We start from the raw sequence: 20,347 nt of genomic DNA, 5'->3' as shown, positions 1-20,347 counted from the left end.
ACTATTCTATTTAGAGCGCACTTCTCATAGCTATTGGTTCATAATTATGCGGTAATTGCGAGTCAAGTTGCACAATTCAAAGTGCTAAGCGAAAATGTTTTGGAGAACAGTGAACTTGCTGGCTGTGTTGGTTATAGTCGTTAATAGTACAGACTACGTCGTGGATGACTCGGGTGGTCTGGGAAGAATGTTCGACGGAATAGGAGGGCTCAGTGGAGGCGGGGTAAGCATCTAATAGCCTATCATTGGTAACATTTCTGTTGCCCCCGATTATATGATGAGTAAACAGACCAATTAACTATGTAGTGAGCTATGTAATGTACCTACTGATTCAACAGTAGCCTAGTAATTTCTGCTGGTGTGACTCACAATTATGATACATAGACAGCTGACTATATTTCCTATTCCTACAACTTTGCTTTTATTCATTAAGAGTGTCATAACTAGCAGATTGGGAGTGGAATGTGTGTACTACAGACTCTGTACTACATTCCTAGGTTGCAAGTTTCTGGGGGAACACTTCGAGATTTTGACTGGAGCCCTGCTACAGAGGCTAGCTATCTAGTCCCTATGAGGCTAAATCTTTTGTTTCTCAGACCTGACCGACTATATTTTTTAGAATAAAACGTTTATGTTAATCACATGATCACCTTGCAAGCAGGCAAAAATGCCATAAAGGGATTGCAAGTTACCTTTAAGCTGTCATTAAAGTAAGTCATACTCAATATCTAACCATATAGCTGCCTACTCACTAGTGATACAGCAATCGTAATGTATCTTAGCCACCATGTGCATTGCAAAATCGCTCTTGAGCTGGCAAAAATTAACATTTTATTTTAATTTTACCAAACCTGTACTTGGGGCTGAATTTGGCCCGAGAAACAAAAGATTTAGTTGAAGTGGCCTAAGTTATGGTGTAATACGATCTGTCATACTTGGTAACTTTGATTAGTGGCCAGGTAACTTTGATTACTTGTTTCACATCTACAGATGTTGGCTATATATTAGCGCCATTATTCATTGTTGCATGATTAAAGCCTTACAAAAGTAGTGGCATTATTTCATAAGCTATTTGAGATATTTTCTGCAATATGCCATGGTCTTTATCAGCATTAAGATATCTTTGATAAAGTCTCCTAACCTCAGCCTTGGATGCAGCTATAGTACTCGAAGCTAGTCCTTGAGCTGTCATGACTTTCACTTGGGCCCTCATGATGTTATCGCTGAAGTTTTCAAATATACAGTGTATGCGTGATTAGTGTAGGCCCCTGCGGGCAAGAGGAATGGTCAAACTTATGTAAATTCATCAAATAGACATGTTGTTAAATCCACCAAATATATTTCCTGTTAAATTTTCTGCTATTACAATACATGTTGTTGATCTTCACATGATATTGACATGGTTGCAGAATGGATTGACATTCTACTAATGAGCAAATGTTATAAAATTAACCCAAAAGTGGTGAACTCTTGATTAAGTCAAAATATTTTCATAGATTTTGACTAATGAATCTACACCACTAGTCTTCCTTCATAAAGTATACCTCAAATGTAAGCTCATGTATCAGTATAAGGTTGCTATAGCTGTAGTGACAATTATCCTTATATGTGGCTGACATTGAAGTCTGATAAAAATTATTGGTGTTGAACTTGTACCATTATGTCATGGTGCCTGTGATACCTCTTAAGGATAAAATTATCACTCACTCTGAGAATACAGAGGGATATTATAATTCTGTATTGCTATAGAGAAGTTGCAGATTTGTCCCCAGATTAAATGAATATTGTAACTTGCAAGATGAGTATCTTAGGAAATAAAGCATCCTTGGATGTACTCAATGCTGCAAAACTTATACAAGTGTTACCATGTCACCCTCATGAATTCTGAGTATGCATGGGCTTATGTTTACAGTGTACGATCTATTATAACTCATGTAAGAATTGAGACAAACTACTTTTGACTTTCTCACCTACTGTAAAATTTTCAAATTTCATCTAATGAGGTATCCTGACCAAATAATAAACAGATCAATGAATCGAGGAATGCATTTACGTATATACTAAGTGTCATGTGTACATTTAATAGTGGCAGTGTAGCTTGTGTGGTAGATTTCTTGGTATCTATGGTTGCATCAGCCAAGTGAGGTTTTTCACATGTATCTCATTAAGGCCATTAAGTTGTAATGGATCACCAGGTAATTACATTAGTTATACTGTTGTGTACTATTGTGGTATGTGTCATATGCCAAGGGCTGTCTATTACAGGCAACATCACGTCTTTTAGTAAGCTACCCTGAGGCCCATCGTAACCATATTCTGGACTATTTGTTCCTGGTAAGTAGTAACAAGAGGTCGTAATGTTTACAGTATATAGATGTTGTAAACATGAGCGGCTAAGCTGATGAAATTGTTTACTTTGTGATAAAAGCACCAAAGTTTCGGTGGAAGCACTTTTATGGCTTCCATAATACATTTTCTATTGGTTTTACTTGTCAGGTTCTTTGAGCATGAGTATGATTGGTGATTTTAATGGCACCATATCTTAGTATGAATTAAGCAAAAGTTGTACCAAATTTGGTGCTTTTATCAAAAAGTGAACAATTTTTTTGCATAGCCGCTCTACTATAAACCCTTGGTAGTGAATTGTTTGTTTTATGGGAGTTGTGTAGCCATAGATTGGCTTATGGTGAACAATAGTTCATAATATCCCTATGCTATGAGCTGGTATTGTAGGTCAAATATGTACACACTTCACTGCTGTAATTCTCCTCCTTATCTAGCCAAAGTTTGGAGCTTCTCTACACATTCTTAAAGTAGAAATCGGAGGAGATGCTCAGAGTACTGGTGAGTGTAGCAGTGCAGTATAGGGGGACCTATTCACCTAATGGTTGACCTAGTTTGTATCAAGGCATACAGTAGTGTATTGTGTGGCCTAAAAAGCCAGCATACCACACCAATGTGCGTATCCTTTAAAATGCTTTTGCCATAAAAAAATGAATTAAATGTACCAAAACAATAACAGTTACTGCATAAGTGATAGCAGTCTGGACTCATGTGTATATTAACAAGAGGAAACAAAAGGTGATTTCATGTATCCATACATTGCTCTGTGGTCTTTTCTCCATATTGTTGTTGTACGTAGTTTCCTGGTCTTGTAGCTAACACATGAACTTTGAGCAGCCATTCCTGTGGTATACGCATGCAACCAATGTATTTTATTATTTTGATTTTTTAATTTTGGCAACAGGAGTGCATCAAATCCTATGGACAAGGGAGCGTGTAATTCTGTAAATAGCAAAATTTAAACACGTATGGATGCAGTGTATTATAAATGGTCCCTTTTTAATTCCTTATTAGGATATCATACAGAGATGCATACATGCGTGATGAAGTGGAAGTTCTAAAAATAAAGGTGAATGACATGACAATGGAATGGTAGCAGGATAGTCTTTCCTTAATTGCTAGTGATGTGAAATGCTGTAGTTGACTTTTCCAAACTTTTCTTTGTCTCAATATCCTACCTATTGAAGCAGCTTTGTTGACTTCACACAAGACGATAGAGTCGTCTGTATATCACAAAGAACTAATGATATTAACACAATTTAAATATCATCCTAAAACCAGCCTCAATTTCCGGTGGTTAGGACCAGCCTCAATTTCTGGTGGTTAGGCACAGCCGAGCCCAAAAGTGTTTTCTCACCAATCCCAAATACTTCCAAAAAAATTTTTAAAAATTTTCTATTTAACAGAATTTTAAGTTGGCTGACTGAGTGACTGACTGATGTCTCCAGCCAAGCATAACTTGGCAATGGATAAGGCTATGGACTTGATTCCTTCACTGTTCATCATTGCTTCATCCCATTGCTTCATCCCGAGGTGTACCTTGTTGCCAACATACAATACATACATCATGGACTTACCATATTCCTCCTTTGTGTTTCAGTTCTTTTCGCTGATAACGCAAGGTGTTGATTTGCGATAGTGCAATGCGGCTTCCCTGTGGCTGTGTTTGCTATTATGCTTATCGCCCATGTTTTCCGTGACGACTGGATTGATTGCAGAGGCTGTTCTTGTACTATTCTTTGTTTGTAACGTGGTATAATTTGTGAAACATATAGCTGAAAACAAGGTGTAATGGCCACCCCCCTTTCTGTTACATAATTGATTGTTGGGGCGTGTATTCTGACACACTTCTGGTACCACTCTAATTTAGCTATTGCTTGGCCACTGACTTTGATTTCCTATTATGGCCTTTTCTAAAGTCCTCACTCTTTTCACAGCTTGGCTGTGTTTTATGTAATATGAATTACCATATGTGACCGTCTCAGCAAAAACCCAACTTGTTCGCACAATTAAAAAAAATTTTTTTATTCACCCAGCAATATCAGCAGTGTCCAAGGAATGGACCACCACAGTTTCAGCCTTCTGTAGTGTGTAGTTTTGGAATTATAGCGATAGACAGTAGGAAGAGCAAGGTAATCAATTTGTACAGTGACTATACTGAAAATAAACTGCAGGTGCTTACATTCGCAGCCATAACTTCCATTTGGATTAGCCTACAACATTGCAATTTGGCTTAAAATGTTCACCATGGATCAGCACATCAGCCAAGGTATAGTATTATCTCTGTAGATACTTACGCATATGGATATGAAGGCGGTTTGGTAGAAGAAACGATGACAATCTTGTTCACGTTTACCTCATCGTAAACAAATGCACATAACACGCATACCGTTGGAGCTAGAGAAACGAAACAAAAATTTTCGAACTCTCCATGAACAGGCGAATAAGATGGTATATAGTTTTAATCGATTTGACTCTTCCTTCTTCGAGTACTGGCCCGATACAAACCTGCGTAATTTATTTTTGTAGTATGCGTAATTTTACAAATTATCTTTAAATTTCGTTTTTCTCAATACGCATGCTTGTGCAAACAAGTCGGGTTTTTGCTGAGACGGTCACATATAGTTTTTTTAGGGGGGTATTTTGCAGATCGCCACCATCCAAATTTTCAAGGAGAGAAGTTTTCGTTTCTTCAGGATACATTAAAATGCTATTTGAATTGAGCAACAAATTTCAAGAGGATTTTTTTGCAGATAGCAGCCAATCCACGAAAATCGTGAATTTTTCCCCTTGGAAAGAAAAGCCCCTAGGCAGTACGTATATTTACCTTAAAAAATTTTGCTGAGGTGAGTTGAAGTATTTGGCTAGAAAATTTGTGATCAAATAAGGTAAAATTTTACATGCTATATATTGATTTGCCAATCCATACTCCATACAATGCATAAAGAGGTACACATGGGATATATGCTCTTAGGCTATGGTATTAAGAACCTTTGGAAGTGTAGTTAGAGTGTATTGTATCTTTTACACACATGGGATAGATGGAACAGAGTCATCTCACATGCACACTGCTGATGATGAGAACTACCAGAGAGGTTATGAGTGGTGGTTGATGGTGGAGGCTAAAAAGGTATACGTATATAGGTTTACTGTAGCTACATACTTGACTGTTTGTGTACATTTGAATTACAGAGGAATCCTAACATCAAGTTGTATGGTTTATCATGGGCTTATCCAGCATGGGTGAGTGTTTATAACTATATGATGAAACATGACTTAATATGCTGTTAGGTTGGAAATGGTACTGGTAGTCCATACAAACATCCCAATTTGACTGCTGGCTATATCTGCAAATGGATTAAGGGAGCAAAAGATCATTATAATCTCACGATAGATTATGTTGGAGTAAGGGAAAATGCAAAATATTGTACATAACTTAGTGGAGTGTTTTTATTGAACCCTTTAGATTTGGAATGAACGTAATTATGATAGTAATTACGTAAAGGTATCATCTATCTGTCTCTTGTTCTCTGTTGTTGTATACACAGTTTTTATTGTAGGTGTTACGTAAAACTCTCGATAGTTACGGGTTTAAGTCTACTGAAATAGTTGCAGCTGATACAAAGTTTGCCCCTATTTCTTCAGACATCCTCTCAGACAAAGATTTAGCAAGTGCTGTAAGTATTATAGGGTAAGTCTACAGGTATACAGTACATCACATATCAACTACACTCATGTGGTATTGTGCAGGTCACATTATACTGGTACTTTGAGTAGTGGTGATGCTGTAAAAACTGGTAAACCATTATGGGCCTCTGAGGACTATAGTACATTTAATGATGATGTCGGTGCTGGATGTTGGGCAAGGGTTAGTGTATAATGTATGTATGTAATAGTGGGACCTTATCTCTTGCCTGACTTATAGTGTTCTTGTTATGAAATTTCAGCTATTGGGACATGTAGTGGGACATATAAAAACTGCACAGAAAAATTTGGAATTTCAACTAGAGTAGGGGCTATAGCACATCGATAAAAGTACTGAAACAAGTTGGAGTAGTGCACAGTACTAAATCACAGTAAAACAATAAGAAGTTTTATATCCCTACTGTGCTCAAGATACCATAATGGAAATGCACAGTAGGGATAATATTATTTTACTGTGATTTAGTATTGTGCACTACCCCAACTGTTTCAGTGCTTTTTATCGATGTGCTATAGCCCCTACTCTAGTTGAAATTCCAAATTTTTCTGTGTTAACTTTTTTGTGTAAATAATTATTATGACTGGTGAACCCACGCATACTGCATCTGAAATGGCGCTGTGCGCCCCAGCTATATCAATTATCGTCTGAAAAGTGAAGTATCCATTACGCTTCGTTGTCAACTATGTTCAAACCGTTACACAGCATTTCGGATCAAGAACTGTTTGAAAAGCACCTCTACAATCCATGCATACCGAAAGAAATGGTGCCACATGCCCCAGTTATATTAATTATCGTCTGAAAAGTGAAGTATCCATTACACCTCATTGTCTGCTTTGTTCAATCCATTACACAACAGTACGAATGAAGAACTGTTCAAAAAGTGCCTCTGCAGTCAAAATAGCCACAATGAAAAATACGGACAATTTCTGTTACGAAGGGAAACCATCACGTGCCACCACCAAATCAACACTTTTTGCTGTCAGCAAAGATGAATGGGACACAAAGGAGGACACTGGTAAGTCCATGAAGAATGCATTGTATGTACTGTGGTATGCCTAAAGGCACCTGTCGGGCTGAAGCGACATCGAACAGTGAAAAAATCAAGCCTGTAGCCTTAGCCGTTATTGAGTTACACTTGTCTGAAGGCATCGGGCAGTCTGTCAGTCAGTAGAAAATTCCGTTAAATAAATTATTTTTAAAATTCCGTAGCAACTTGTTGAAAGCATTTTGGGTTGATCTGAAAGCTTGTTTGGGCTTAGTTTTACCCAACCAATACTGCCTCATCGTCGTCAGTGAAAATTGAGGCTGGATTTTAGATGATATTATTCTGTGGGCCACGCCTACTCCTTTGTGGTCTCTACTGTATAGTAACTATCGTAGTGTATGATACAGTGAACCTTTATTTATAGGCTACCTCTTTACATGAGACCACCCCATTATAGTGACCACTTCTAATAGTTCATTATCTTTTGACTGACTTATAGTGTCCTTGTTAGAAAAGTGTTGAAATTTCAGTTATTGGGACATGTAGTGGGACATATAAAAATACAGTAAAACTGGCCACCTCTTTACATGAGACCACCTTATTATAGTGACCACTTCTATTAGGTCCCAAACATACATGGCCTCTTCATGACCTCAGTGATAAGGCCACTTTTTGTGAGTTCGTATTTTTGGTCCCATATATGTAGTTGGTCCCCATTAATGAGACATTTACTATAAATACTGTACCATTTAGAAACATGGACATGCATTTACGAAGTGTTTACTTTAAAGCATGATGTTTACTACTGTTATCACTGTTTAGATTTTAAATGAAAATTACATTAATGGATATATGACTAGGTAACGAATATATATTATGCACTATAGCAGGTTAAGTGTACTTCTTTTGTTTTAGCACAATTTCATGGAATTTGATTGCTAGCTACTACTCTGGTTTGCCATACTTTCGTGATGGTCTCATGACAGCCATAGAACCTTGGTCTGGATCATACACCGTCTCAGGAACTATTTGGGTAACTGGTAAGCAACGATACATGTAACCAACTATGTGCAGTGTATGCCATGCTCTACTAATATGTCATTCAGTATTTTAGTTGTCAGTCTCCAATAGCACACACGACTCAATTTGTCCAGCCTGGATACTATTATTTAAAGCATGGTAGTGGGTCTGGTAAGCTGCAGAATGGAGGGAGCTATGTTACTCTTGTGGACAAAAACAATCCCAAGGACCTCACAATTGTTATTGAAACAATGGTATGGACAGGTATATGGTATACTGTAGTAGAGTATATGTTTTTCTGATTTAGACACACAATCATTCCAAGTGTGTCCGACCATATTTGCTACCATATACAGTAACTGCTCAAAGTGCAACGTTTATACTGAAAGGAAATTTTGTAAGTATACATGTATTCATGCATAGTGGCATATCTAGACCTTTTGTTTTGATGGAGCACATGCAGCCAAGTGTATATACGTAACAGTTATTCCGTAAAATTGATAGGGCACCAGTTGTGCTGTACTGTAGATATACACTGTACCAGTTGTGTGTGCACAAGCTCTTATTCGTATACAGTAGTACACATGTATACACGCATGTGTGTGTTGTTTTTCTGTAGTCACACATCACCAGCTTGAATGCATGGTTATCAAAGCCAGCCTTCAATGGAGATGAAACAGATTATTTTGTAACGATTGATGCAGTGCAAGTTAGCCAGTAGAGCAGCTGTACACAATTTTTATTAACTTTTTAATTTTCAGGTGTCTGGTGGTAAATTTACTGCCCATTTAGACCCAGACACTATTCTCACCTTATCAACATCAACTGGTCAGAAGAAAGGTTCTTATGGTGATGTTCCACCATCAAAGCCATTTCCCATTCCCTACAAGGATGACTTTGAAAGTAATGGGGGTGTGGTAGGAGGAGTGTATTTCATTGTTTTCTGTTGATAGAATATGATGAATATAGTGAAGCAGACTACTTCGCTGATCAGACCGGAGTGTGGGAAATACGTCAAGATAGTGTGGGGAAAAAAGGCAAAGTCATGGAACAGGTATAGAGTTGTATTTAATACAACTATAGTGGAACCTCAGTTATCCAAACCCCTTGGGACCAGGGGTGGTCCATAATTCTTAAAAGTCCATATCTCTGAAACCATGTATAAATAATCTTAAAAAGCATAAAGAAATTTTAAAAGTTTTAGTATTATCAACTACCCTAATAGAACAGTCACTACTCTAATAGAGCAGTCATTTCCATAGTCCGGTTAACCGAGAATCCATATAAGTGAGGTACAGATAACTGAGGTTCCACTGTACAATACTTGGTGATGCTTGTTTGTACACAGGTCATCACTCAACGACCCATCACTTGGTGTAATGATGCAGACCAACCTATTAGCATTATTGGGGATGTTACCTGGTGAGATATTCTCATTGTGTGGTCAGTCTTTGACATATGACCATTCCATTAGAATATCTTTAATAACCTAAGAGAATCCATGTGCTCTTTTTGTTTATCTATAGTTGCAGTGAATACCTCTAGGACCCTGAAAGCAAAAGGCTAATTGTCTTAATCCTAGCCTTGTTCTGATAGTGAAATTACTCTTACCAATCTCTCAAGCAGAAGTCAAAATACCTCCATAATAAATAAGAACAAGGTTTTGTCTATTTTTATAGGGAAATAATTTTTATTGGAGCAAAAACTAAAATGTTTGTTATGACCTAGTTTATGTATACGATGTACAAGTGTGAATTAATGAACTGTTTTGTATATAGGCAATGTATAGATTGTGTACTTTTTTCAACCAGGAAAAATGTCAATGCTAGCATCAATGCAATGTTGATAGATGATGGAGGATTGTTTCTGGCAGCTTTAGTTGACAATGGTGGCTGTCAAGTCAGGAAAGCAACTGGAGTGTTTTTCTGGATCAACAGTCATAGCCAGCAATGGACCATATCCAGCAATTTGTGTAAGTTCCTTCTACCTAGCCATGCACTGGACTTTCTTTTACTTGAATGCATCATTTAGCTGGTAGTAATGTAGTTAAACGAGGAGATATTGCTGTCAAGAGGAATCAATGGTATACGCTTAACCTGAACACACAAGTAGGTGTGTATTTATTGAGAACTGTGTGTATGTGTATTGTTCTTATACAGAAAGAAATGGTTACCGTTCAGCTTGATAATGTGGAGCTGGCAACAACAAAGACATCAGCCCAAGCTGGTTTTGTTGGAATAGGAACTTCTTCTTTTATTCGTGCTGCTTTTGATGATATTCAAATCACTGATGGTGAGTCAGTTTGTGATTATTTCACTACTTTATGACTACAACTTGTTTAGTGTCTTAGATATGCTGACCAGAAGACAAAACCATTTTTGTACTATAGTTGTATATATTTGCAATTTAGCAATCTACAGTAGTATTTCTTCTGTTTAAATCATTGTAGACTGATTCCATATACATGAGACTTCTCATCCCCTAAATGCAAATATAATTTTATTAATATGCTGTAGTGGATCATGAGGTGAAGTTACGTAGTTCTGCTTATTAGCAGAGATGTGGGATGCAGCAGTTATATATATTGTGTGTGGTAGTGATGCCACAATAATATCACAATAATTGCGACAGAACATTTCATGATAATTGTGATAGAGAAAAGGCTATATCGAGATATAACACAAATCATTTAGTGAAAAGTAACTTAATATTTGCAAAATATGAAGATATTTCTCTGACAACATTTGGTGATGCATAAAAACAAGTGTCAGTTTTGTTACATCATTGTTATAAGCATGATAGATTGACTGAATAAAACTTGTCCTATGAAAACATTAATGTATTCAATTCATTTAATATATTGTGACTATCCTGAAATGTGTCCCATGATATCATGAAATATTAAATCACACACCAGAAGCCATATACAATATAAAATAATATACTGGTGAGGTGACTGATAATTGTTTGCTATTCATTGAAGAGCAGCCAGCAAGATATTATAATATTGAGATTACCAGGTTTTATTGGAGTGACTAGATAGGTATGTATATCACCTCACTATAGGCACATGTCAGGTGACACTTTATTGCCAGCTAGGTTTATAGCGAGGTTTACACCAATTAAGTATTGCTGGGAACTTTGAAGATGTGATATGGCTTTATATAATATTATGTGCATGTGATTGTACCAAAAGAATTCAAAGACGCTCTGCTCTGTCTAGTTATAAGAAATATACACAAAGAAGAAGAAAGAAGTTTGTCATCCGCACTGTACTATCTTGATATGAACCACTGCTGTTGCTTTTCCTTGTCTTCCTTACACTGTTGGCACAAATTACATCTAATCAGTAATGTTGCTTAAAACAAAATGAGAGTCTAGAATAGCATCAGTTGATACATACTGTTGTGGTGTAACTGATTTTTCAAAAGTGTAAAAGTCTAAAGCTAAATGCCCTACTATAAATGTGAACTAAAGTTAGTGCAGTAAATGAGACCTACAGTGTAATGAAATTGTTTCAGTTGCAATGATTCAGTTTCCTCCATTGCCGACTCTAAACCTGAATCTCTTCCTTCTCACTGCTGATCGACCAGGACAAACAGCTTGTACTGTTATTCGATGACTTCTAACACGCAAGTTAGAATAAGTCATAGGACTAGTACCTGTAACACAATTAAAAGCATAATTTCAGCGAAAGCATTCCTAACTTCTTAGTCTGTCTTGTGAATTTCACTGTTAATTTGGAACCACAATATACATAAAATGCTTAGTTACATGGCATAGCTGTGTAGAATTTTTTATGGAACATGTTTGTGAACAGAAATATTTATGTCCAGCATTACAGAAATTGTTCAAGCTTTAAGTCCACATGATTTTTATTTTGAACATAATAGTATAATAAATTAGTATTACTATCAAATGCTCTGTTTACTAACTATGTAGTATTTTCTCACTACAATACTATCATGCACTAATATTATACTCACAAGGCTTGTATCTGCCATTGTTCAGCTTGCAGCGGTACATTGCCTCAGGGTGATCTGGAACAGCTGAGAACGTGACTACTGCATTTCTGCCAATCACATTGACCCTTGTTTTGACTGATTGTATGGCACAAGCTATAAAAATGATAATATAATATTTAACATCCTGTGATAAGTGAATATGCACTAATTGGAGTTATTATGTGTATTGTCAATATGTAGTCAGCATTATAACAAAAGTAATAATGACATTCCAGAAAAGGAAATCTCAAGAGAGCAATAATTTGAAACAGTGGAAATGGGCTCAAAACCATCAAAACTTTATAAATTTTATACAAGTCTGCCTAGAGTATAACCTCACTTAGTTGTTACTTCTTGAAGACCACCTTGCTATGATCACATGTGCGTACCTCTGTACAAAACCATAATGTAGGTAATAATAATGAACCTGTAAAGTAGTTAGATCCCAAACACAGCTAAGGCATGCATACTTCATGATCTCATTAACAAGACCACCTCATTATAGTGACCATGTCAAGTAAGTCCCTGATCATAACTATATGTATTTCACAACCTACCCTTATAGGCTTTGTTGTCTCCTGTACCCACCTTACCTTGTGGTTAAACCAACAAAAATAAAATAAACCTCATTAGTAAGACCACCCCTCCTGTCAAGTAGGTCCCAAGAAGCTAGTATGTACCTCATGACCTAACTAGCTTATTAACAGTGATGATGTCAAGTATATTATGCAGACTCCAGGAGATTTAATTTATGGCATACTATATGACCTCATAATTAATAAGATCAACATCATTTCCCATATTTTGGTCCACACTTTACTCAAGTCATCAGATCATACCATATATCATTAGAATTTGTCTTTGTCCATGTAAGTGAAGTGAAGTGTAGTACGCTAGGTATATTAAGTCACACATTGAAGAAAAATGCAGTCTCAGATGGAGGTGATCAAGGTTTCTCAAGATTGTTAAGGCAGCCTACATGTTTTGGGACCTAGCTATTATTACAATGTAGTCTTTATAAAAAGGTGGTCTTTGTAAAAGGTGAACACTATAGAAAACACGGTTTCATTAATGAGGTCATTACTAAGATATATTATTATGTTTGAGACCTAACTAGTTGACAAGTTCACAATTGTAATGTGGTCTTTGTAAAGAGATGGTCTTTGGAATAAGCTTTAAGAGGTGGCCACTAAGTGAAGTTTTACTCTAAGATACATGTATAATGAAGTTTTGACCATTTCTGTTCATTTCAAATTTCCTTTCTATTTCCAGTTTCCTGTAATTTCCAAAAGTACAATTTTAGACATTCACAGTGATATGTGTACTTATCTCTATAGCTATCCTGTTTGCTAAAAATTGTGCATAAGAGAAAAGCCATGGATGCTGCTGCCATCATGATTATGGTTTAAGGGTACTGCTGTTAGTTGTTTGCAGAGGGTATGTTCACATAGCCCATTTGTTCCTGTTTACCTGAGTCCATTGCTCTGACTGGGGACGCAGGGACCACCCTGATTGGGGTCCACAACAAGGTCATGCCTAAAGTAAATTATCTCCCTCACGAGCAGCCCTGATATCATACTCAGTATAGTTATTATGTGACTGAATTTGCAAAAAGAAGTCTTATGGCCTTTCCAAATTTCCAAGTTTGGCTGGTCAAAACTCTTCATGGGTTTAAATATCACACCAGCAATAGTGGCATGTTAGAGGTATGATGTGACCAAATTTTAACCTAGTATCATATTGACAACTCATTACGGATAAGTTATGGGCTGCCAAGTACATGCAGTTGGAAAGGCTATACAGTGAAACTTATGTATTAAGGACACCTTGGGACTGACCAAAAGTGTCCTGATTATCGAGGTATTCTGATCAGCAGGTATCCTCAATTGAAGTGTCCTGATTAATAGGTTCCACTGTAGGACCCTTTTTTGCAGATCCGGTCACATAAGCTGAGCTGAAGCCATCACGTTTAAAGTGGTCAGGTTCAGTTATCATAGAGCAGGTGCTTTGTATAAGTACAGAGCACATTCAGCATACACATGTGTAGCATGCCAGGGATCTGGGACTATGCAAGAACATTTTCAAAACAGCAAATATAAGAATGAATCTGGAAACCTGTTTAATGAAAATACCTTGTACACACACAGCTTCAGTACCACTCCAGTTAGCATCACTCTGACAAGTCCTAGTTGGACTACCACTCAACTCAAACCCATCATCACATGTGAAAGAGCAGGTGTCTTCAAACAGAGAACCTGTACACTGAATATCTCCATTATCAGGAGCTTCAAGTGGTGCACATAACACTGAAAATGAAAAGGTACATTGTTAGTATTTGTGTACATGTACTTTATCCATGTCATTTAAATGGAACTGCTTGTTGTTATTAATAAATTTAAAGCCTAATTGCATTAAACTATAGTGCCCAAGCTATTATAGTGTAGACTCTGTACAGAATCTGAAGATTATAATATTAGTAATTCTCTAGAGTTGTTAGTTTGTTTTAGGACAATTACAGGTGCTTGCAATGAAGATTATATATATTTCAGTGGGCTCATTCTCACATGTTTGGTAGATTTTCCTTATCAATTGGTTAAGTTTTCATTGAAAAAGCAATCAACCGTGAGATTGCACTGTCCTCTATTATAAATGGTATGCAATATAGAAGTGATAGTTATACACACAGAGCAGTATATGCACTTAACAACACACACTTCACTACACAAAGAAAAGCAAAGCTTCCAGCTGCTGTACTTGGGTACTACAGACCTAGCGTCCTGCAAGAGGCTGCATGCATGTACCATGTCTTGCAGGTGGAAGATGTGGGCACCAGAATTCTCACTTGAATCTTCACTTGCTATGTGCAGTTGGCATTACATGGACAATAGGTACAAACAGTTTTAGATACACACAAACACTGTTGTAACACACATGCACACACACGCACATACTAGTCACAAAAACACACATATGGACACTTACATCTTTCACAAGTAGGCGCACTACCACTCCAGGTCCCATCACTCTGACATTCTCTAACAATACTATCACCACTCACAGCAAAGCCTTCATCACACACATAAATACAAGTATCTCCTTCAGTGAGTATCCCATCATCACCCGATGAACACCTGACCTCTCCATTATCAGGATCACCAAGCATTGGACACACAGCTGGTGTACATGTATACACAAATACACAGTTATCACCTATAACAGTTCCTGAGTACTCAGCATAATTTTATTAACCCTATACTTTTTTGATTTTGTACTTTTTTGACTAGCCCTCTGAAAGTCTGAATATCAGTTAGTAAACTGTATTTTCTGTAATATTTAATCATAATTGTAATTAATAGTATTGTTGGAAAATGCTAAATATTCATACTGAAATAATTTTACACTTAAACTAGATATTTTTGGTGATAGTCAATTCTTGCACATGTGAAACATTAGTTACATTACGTTAAACATTTGAATTTCAAATACCTCACAGTATACTATCAATAAGCTAACAATTTCATTATTTCACCTCTTGAGCACATTGTTTCAGTTCCGCTCCAGGTGAGATCATCCTGACAAGTCCTAGAGCTGCTACCACTCAACTCAAAGTCCTCATCACACGTGAAGGCACAAATGTCACCAACAGAAGTGCCAGAACACTGGATCATTCCGTCATCAGGGGCAGGGAGTGATGGACACAACCTCTCTAGTTAAATGTGAAACTATTATTAAGTCTAGTGGAAAACTGTGTCTGCAATTAAGAGGATTATTAGCAGTAGGCAGGACTTAAGTCTCAAGTGTTAAGACTTTGTTTCAAGCCTATAGTCTGTGAGTGCAGTCCACAAAATACATTAGGCCGGTGGTAAACAATCACCCATTTATTTAGCTAGTATTCATGGTGCATATACTGTTTGTATAGTGCATAAACTCTGCATGCAATAGAATGGTACACAATGCAGACCTTCTGTGCACTCTGCCTCTGTGCCAGTCCAAGTACCACCATCCTGACAAGTCCTAGTACCACTCCCACTCAACTCATACCCATCATCACATGTGAAGACACAAATATCATCCACAAAGAACCCAGAACACTGGATCATTCCATTATCAGGGGAAGTAAGTGATGGACACGACTCTGGTGAAGAGGAATATTCTTCAATAAACTGCATAATATATACTATACATAGATACTGTAAATTGTCAACTTGTTTAAGCATTAAAAACAATGGACACACTGAAACTTTGTGCTCTGCAATTAGTCCTACTGTTGCAATGACATTGTTACAAATGTTTATTACAAATGCAAATGATGTAATAAAAAAATTAAATGTGCATATAAACTCTTTATATTTGTATGTTTACTTTGATCATGAAGTATCTTTGTATTTTTAATATGTTATAGTGGTCTATATACCTCTTGTACACATGGCTTCAGTGCCAGTCCAAGTGAAGTCATTCTGGCAGGTTCTTGTGTTGCTACCACTTAACACAAAATCATCGTCACATGTGAAGCTACAAGTATCTCCTTCAGTGGGTACCCCATCATCACCCAGTACACAACTGATCCCTCCATTATCAGGAGCATCAAGCTGAGGACATTGTGTAGCTAAAATGTAATCACATTGTATTATATATCAGAGCATATGCATTAAGCAAGAGCAGGCTATTAAAAGTTTACATGCACAAATTATAAATTAATGCTAATTATAAATAAGTCATTTAGAAACCGCCCCCTTGGATCTTTCAAATTATGTTTTAAAAACCCTCAGCTTTGTCTCGGGTTTTTAAAACCTATGAAGATCTCCATGGTTGCAGGTCTCTATAACTATATGTAACTAATAGAGTCAGGAGCCAAATACCCATTTATAAATGTACAAGAACAAGAAACAATTATTGGAATTTTAATTTCAATATAGAGGAGTGAAACATGGGAGGTAACCTAGTATATCTGAGGTTTACTAGTGGAAAATTTAATCTCTATACTTCAGTCATGCAGGTGTAGGCAATCTCTGAAGTTTTACATCTTTTTATTTCTAATCCCTAATTTTTCCTTATACTTGTTTATATAATTATGAATGGTGAATGCATGCATGTCACATCAAAAGAAAGAATGCTCCATGTGTAATCATCAAATTAATTTTGTGTCTGAACGCATACTCCAACAATCAATAATTGTTATTAAGTGGCCATTATGCTTCATTTTCAGCCATGGTTAGCCCACATGTGGCATTACAAGCGAAGAACAAAACAAGAAGTGTTTCTATGGAAATATGGATGACAGTTCCTATTATAAATGTGACAGTCAGCATGTACAGGAAAGCCATGCCCTATACAACCATGAATTGGCACTTTGTGCTGTCAGCAAAAAGAAATGGGACACAAAGGAGGACAACATTAAGTATACGATGCATGCACTTTTTATACTGTGGTATATGCCAAAAGATACCCGTCAGGTTGAAACATGAGAAAGTCAAGCCTGTAGACATAATACCTGTTATTAAGTTTGCTTGTCTGAAAGCATTAGTAAGTAAATCAGTCTAGTCTATTGGTTGGTTGAAAATCAAACTTTGTAGCAACCTATTATAAGCATTTTGAGTCACACTGAAGACACTTTTGGGTTTGATTATACAATACTGCCAAGGTGCCATGAACATATTGTGAGACTGGTTTCTGGTCAATATTTGTTGTGAGAAAGTGCAAACCTCCAAGGTCCCTAATACACAGTACTGCTGTACTGTATTATTAGTAAGCTGAATGCACTACGGTAACTATACATGCTATTGGTATGGGGAGCATATACGCAGTATAACTTATAGTCTATAAAAACTAATAGAGTTACAAAATTCGAGTTACATACCTAAAAACTTTCGTACATTAAATCCTGCAGAGTGACCATGGCCAAATTGTGATGTACTAAACGAATATGCTGTCACCATCATTAAGGCATCTGGATTTGTGTGAACTATTGTAGTTTCACCTAAGAGGGAATTGAAACGATATTGCAGAGCGTATGCCACATTTACACTGTTGACTTTAATAGGTGTCCAGTCACCATCACTTAGTGTCTTGTTTGTACCTCCACCAATCAACCGGATACTGTCAGGCTGATAATACTCTGCTAGTACTATCAAGTTGACATGCCTTGCACTGTGCTCTACAATATTGCTGTGTGAAAACTTAAGCTCATTGGAATAATGAGTTACACCTGGCATTACTATCATCATTGTAGCAAGGCCATCATTGCCATTGCCAAACTGAGTTACCAGAACCTCTTTATCTGAAAATATAGCACAATTATCTTTAGGACTTAATATTTTCATAACAGACTCTCCCTCATCAATAATATGAGACTCCTGCACATCGTTACAATAAATATCAATATCAGTTGAATCATCAGTTGCCAGAACACTGATAGTATATGGGTGGTTGTTAGCTATGGGTGTAACATAGTGTACTCTATCCCATAAAGCTGTAGGTGGAATCTGTTCTATTGAACACTGCATGTAAGAAACATTGAATTCCTGCTCATGACCACTGAAAACAGACACAGGATTTTCTGTAACAATTTTACTTCCAGTCAAATCATTAGGTGATGAAATGTATACAGTTTGTAACCTGTTAATCACAAAGGAGTATTGTGTATTAGGAAGAAGGGTAACTGTCCCATTGATGTTGACTTGAACTTGTTGTGTCACTGTCAACTCCATCTCTGTATCGTTCTCTGTACCGACTATCAGAATACTGCTGCTATACTGGCTATTAGTACTTGGAGATCTGGGAGATATGCTGTAGTAGATGTACTCTTGGGAAGTTAACCTTGCATGTGGTATCAATCTAAATGTGCAAGCTTTAGGACTCTCAGAAGAGAAACCAAACACATTGGACACATCGTGGTCAGTTGTTAGGTGTATCCCTTTGTTCTGATCATTGATGGATGATACAATCACATCTCTGGGATTTATTATGGCAGGATTGCCCGAGTTAATTGTCCCATTTTTTGAATACCCTACTCCAGGAGCTTCAATACTATAGGGTACATCTTGCACACTAGAGATATATAGTCGCGGGGTGGCATCAACAAAGTATCCAAAATAGTATTGGTTTAATCCTTTCCCTACATTGGCAACCATAAAAAAGATTAATTACAAAATAGAGTCTGAAATGCAACCCACCATGTCTTTACTTCAAAATACAAAATTTTAATACTGCATTATTAAAATAAAGCGTACCTTGATTAGACTTTCCAAGATCTTCAGATAGTGGAGTGCTTGACTGCAAAGTTCCCCTCAGCAGACAAAACAAAAGAATCACTACTGCTTTAACAACCATACTTTGCTGTAGCCAGCTAGCAACTGACAAGTTGAACTAAATTGATATCTTTTATACTGAATGTACCAGCTGCAAATGTAGGTGTCTAACATCCTGTTTGAAATTTCCTGTGTAACTTCCTGTGTACAAATAATTCTAAGGATATGAGAGGCTGTAGTTGCCCAGTGGTAGGCCATTGGCTTGGTAATTGAATGGCTCTAGGTACTGATTGGATGTTACTGTTGTTCTCTAAGAACTTTACTCTAATTGGTCTACCTTTCCCAGCTGTAAAATCACAGAACACAAGTCCTGCATAAAGAAAGGCTATTCTTGTATCCATAGTTACAGCAGATAATACTTAACTTATCTGGAACACACAGCATTCACAAGTTAGACGTCTGATAAATTTGAAAACATGGCTAATTTTGCCACTTTTGATCATGATTCACTAATTTATCTATTCTGATAATCTAGCTGTAATCTCAATTAGTATTGTTCAGATGTCGCTCACAATTAGAGAATTAATTTCCTTCCCCTTATATGTAATCGTGTCATCAAAGGACCTGTCGTTTACGATTTACTAGATTATGTCTAGAAATACTAGGACTACAAAGGTGGTACATTCTATTAGGAAATATATAGTTATGATTGCTTGCATGGTAAAAGAAAGTAGTGATGCTCACTACTAACTTCTGCATGCCACAATGCTCACTTACTTATAGTTTTTAGATAGTGATTATCACTAGTAAGAAAAAAAGCAATGAGCATCATGCATTACTACTAAGTGATGCAGTCACTACCTAAAATTTGTGATCAAGTATTGTAGGCTCATAATGGTCTCCATGCTCAGCTGAACTGTTACTATTAGATCACATGTATTATAGTATTATTATCAATGCTTTTAAAAGATGATGCTACAACCACAGCTTGTCAACATCTGGTCTCTCTCAATTTAGTTGATTGCATTTGGTTAATGTTGCATAA

The 20,347-nt window shown here is 36.8% G+C and overlaps 2 protein-coding genes across 3 annotated transcripts; one reads left to right on the top strand and one right to left on the bottom strand.

The window, feature by feature from the left end:
* Positions 1 to 3: 3 nt before the first annotated feature.
* Positions 4 to 10,571, top strand: LOC136237623 (galactocerebrosidase-like). Of its 2 annotated transcripts, XM_066027838.1 has the most exons (21): positions 4 to 223; positions 2,266 to 2,334; positions 2,781 to 2,844; positions 5,385 to 5,473; positions 5,536 to 5,586; positions 5,635 to 5,748; positions 5,810 to 5,848; positions 5,904 to 6,034; positions 6,094 to 6,211; positions 7,854 to 7,891; positions 7,947 to 8,071; positions 8,163 to 8,305; positions 8,359 to 8,448; positions 8,671 to 8,760; positions 8,813 to 8,954; positions 9,005 to 9,105; positions 9,400 to 9,473; positions 9,863 to 10,023; positions 10,083 to 10,159; positions 10,211 to 10,343; positions 10,394 to 10,571. In XM_066027838.1, the coding sequence occupies exons 1-21, from the start codon at positions 95 to 97 to the stop codon at positions 10,399 to 10,401; spliced, it is 1,986 nt and encodes a 661-aa protein (XP_065883910.1). In that variant the 5' UTR covers positions 4 to 94; the 3' UTR covers positions 10,402 to 10,571. The 2 variants fall into 2 exon arrangements, with proteins under 2 accessions (XP_065883910.1, XP_065883911.1); XM_066027839.1 differs by lacking the exons at positions 4 to 223; positions 2,266 to 2,334; positions 2,781 to 2,844 and adding an exon at positions 3,384 to 3,412.
* Positions 10,572 to 11,382: 811 nt separating this feature from the next.
* Positions 11,383 to 19,703, bottom strand: LOC136237759 (uncharacterized). Its single transcript, XM_066027975.1, has 11 exons — positions 19,475 to 19,703; positions 19,285 to 19,407; positions 18,081 to 19,169; positions 17,913 to 18,032; positions 16,470 to 16,661; positions 16,017 to 16,190; positions 15,585 to 15,761; positions 15,038 to 15,229; positions 14,188 to 14,361; positions 12,038 to 12,169; positions 11,383 to 11,713 (listed from the first exon to the last, which is right to left on the bottom strand). The coding sequence occupies exons 1-11, from the start codon at positions 19,701 to 19,703 to the stop codon at positions 11,583 to 11,585; spliced, it is 2,733 nt and encodes a 910-aa protein (XP_065884047.1). The 3' UTR covers positions 11,383 to 11,582.
* Between the last annotated feature and the right edge of the window lie 644 nt (positions 19,704 to 20,347).

Source organism: Dysidea avara, chromosome 11, assembly GCF_963678975.1.
Source record: "Dysidea avara chromosome 11, odDysAvar1.4, whole genome shotgun sequence".
Classification (NCBI taxonomy): domain Eukaryota; kingdom Metazoa; phylum Porifera; class Demospongiae; order Dictyoceratida; family Dysideidae; genus Dysidea; species Dysidea avara.
This window is presented reverse-complemented; position numbering and strand designations above follow the sequence as displayed.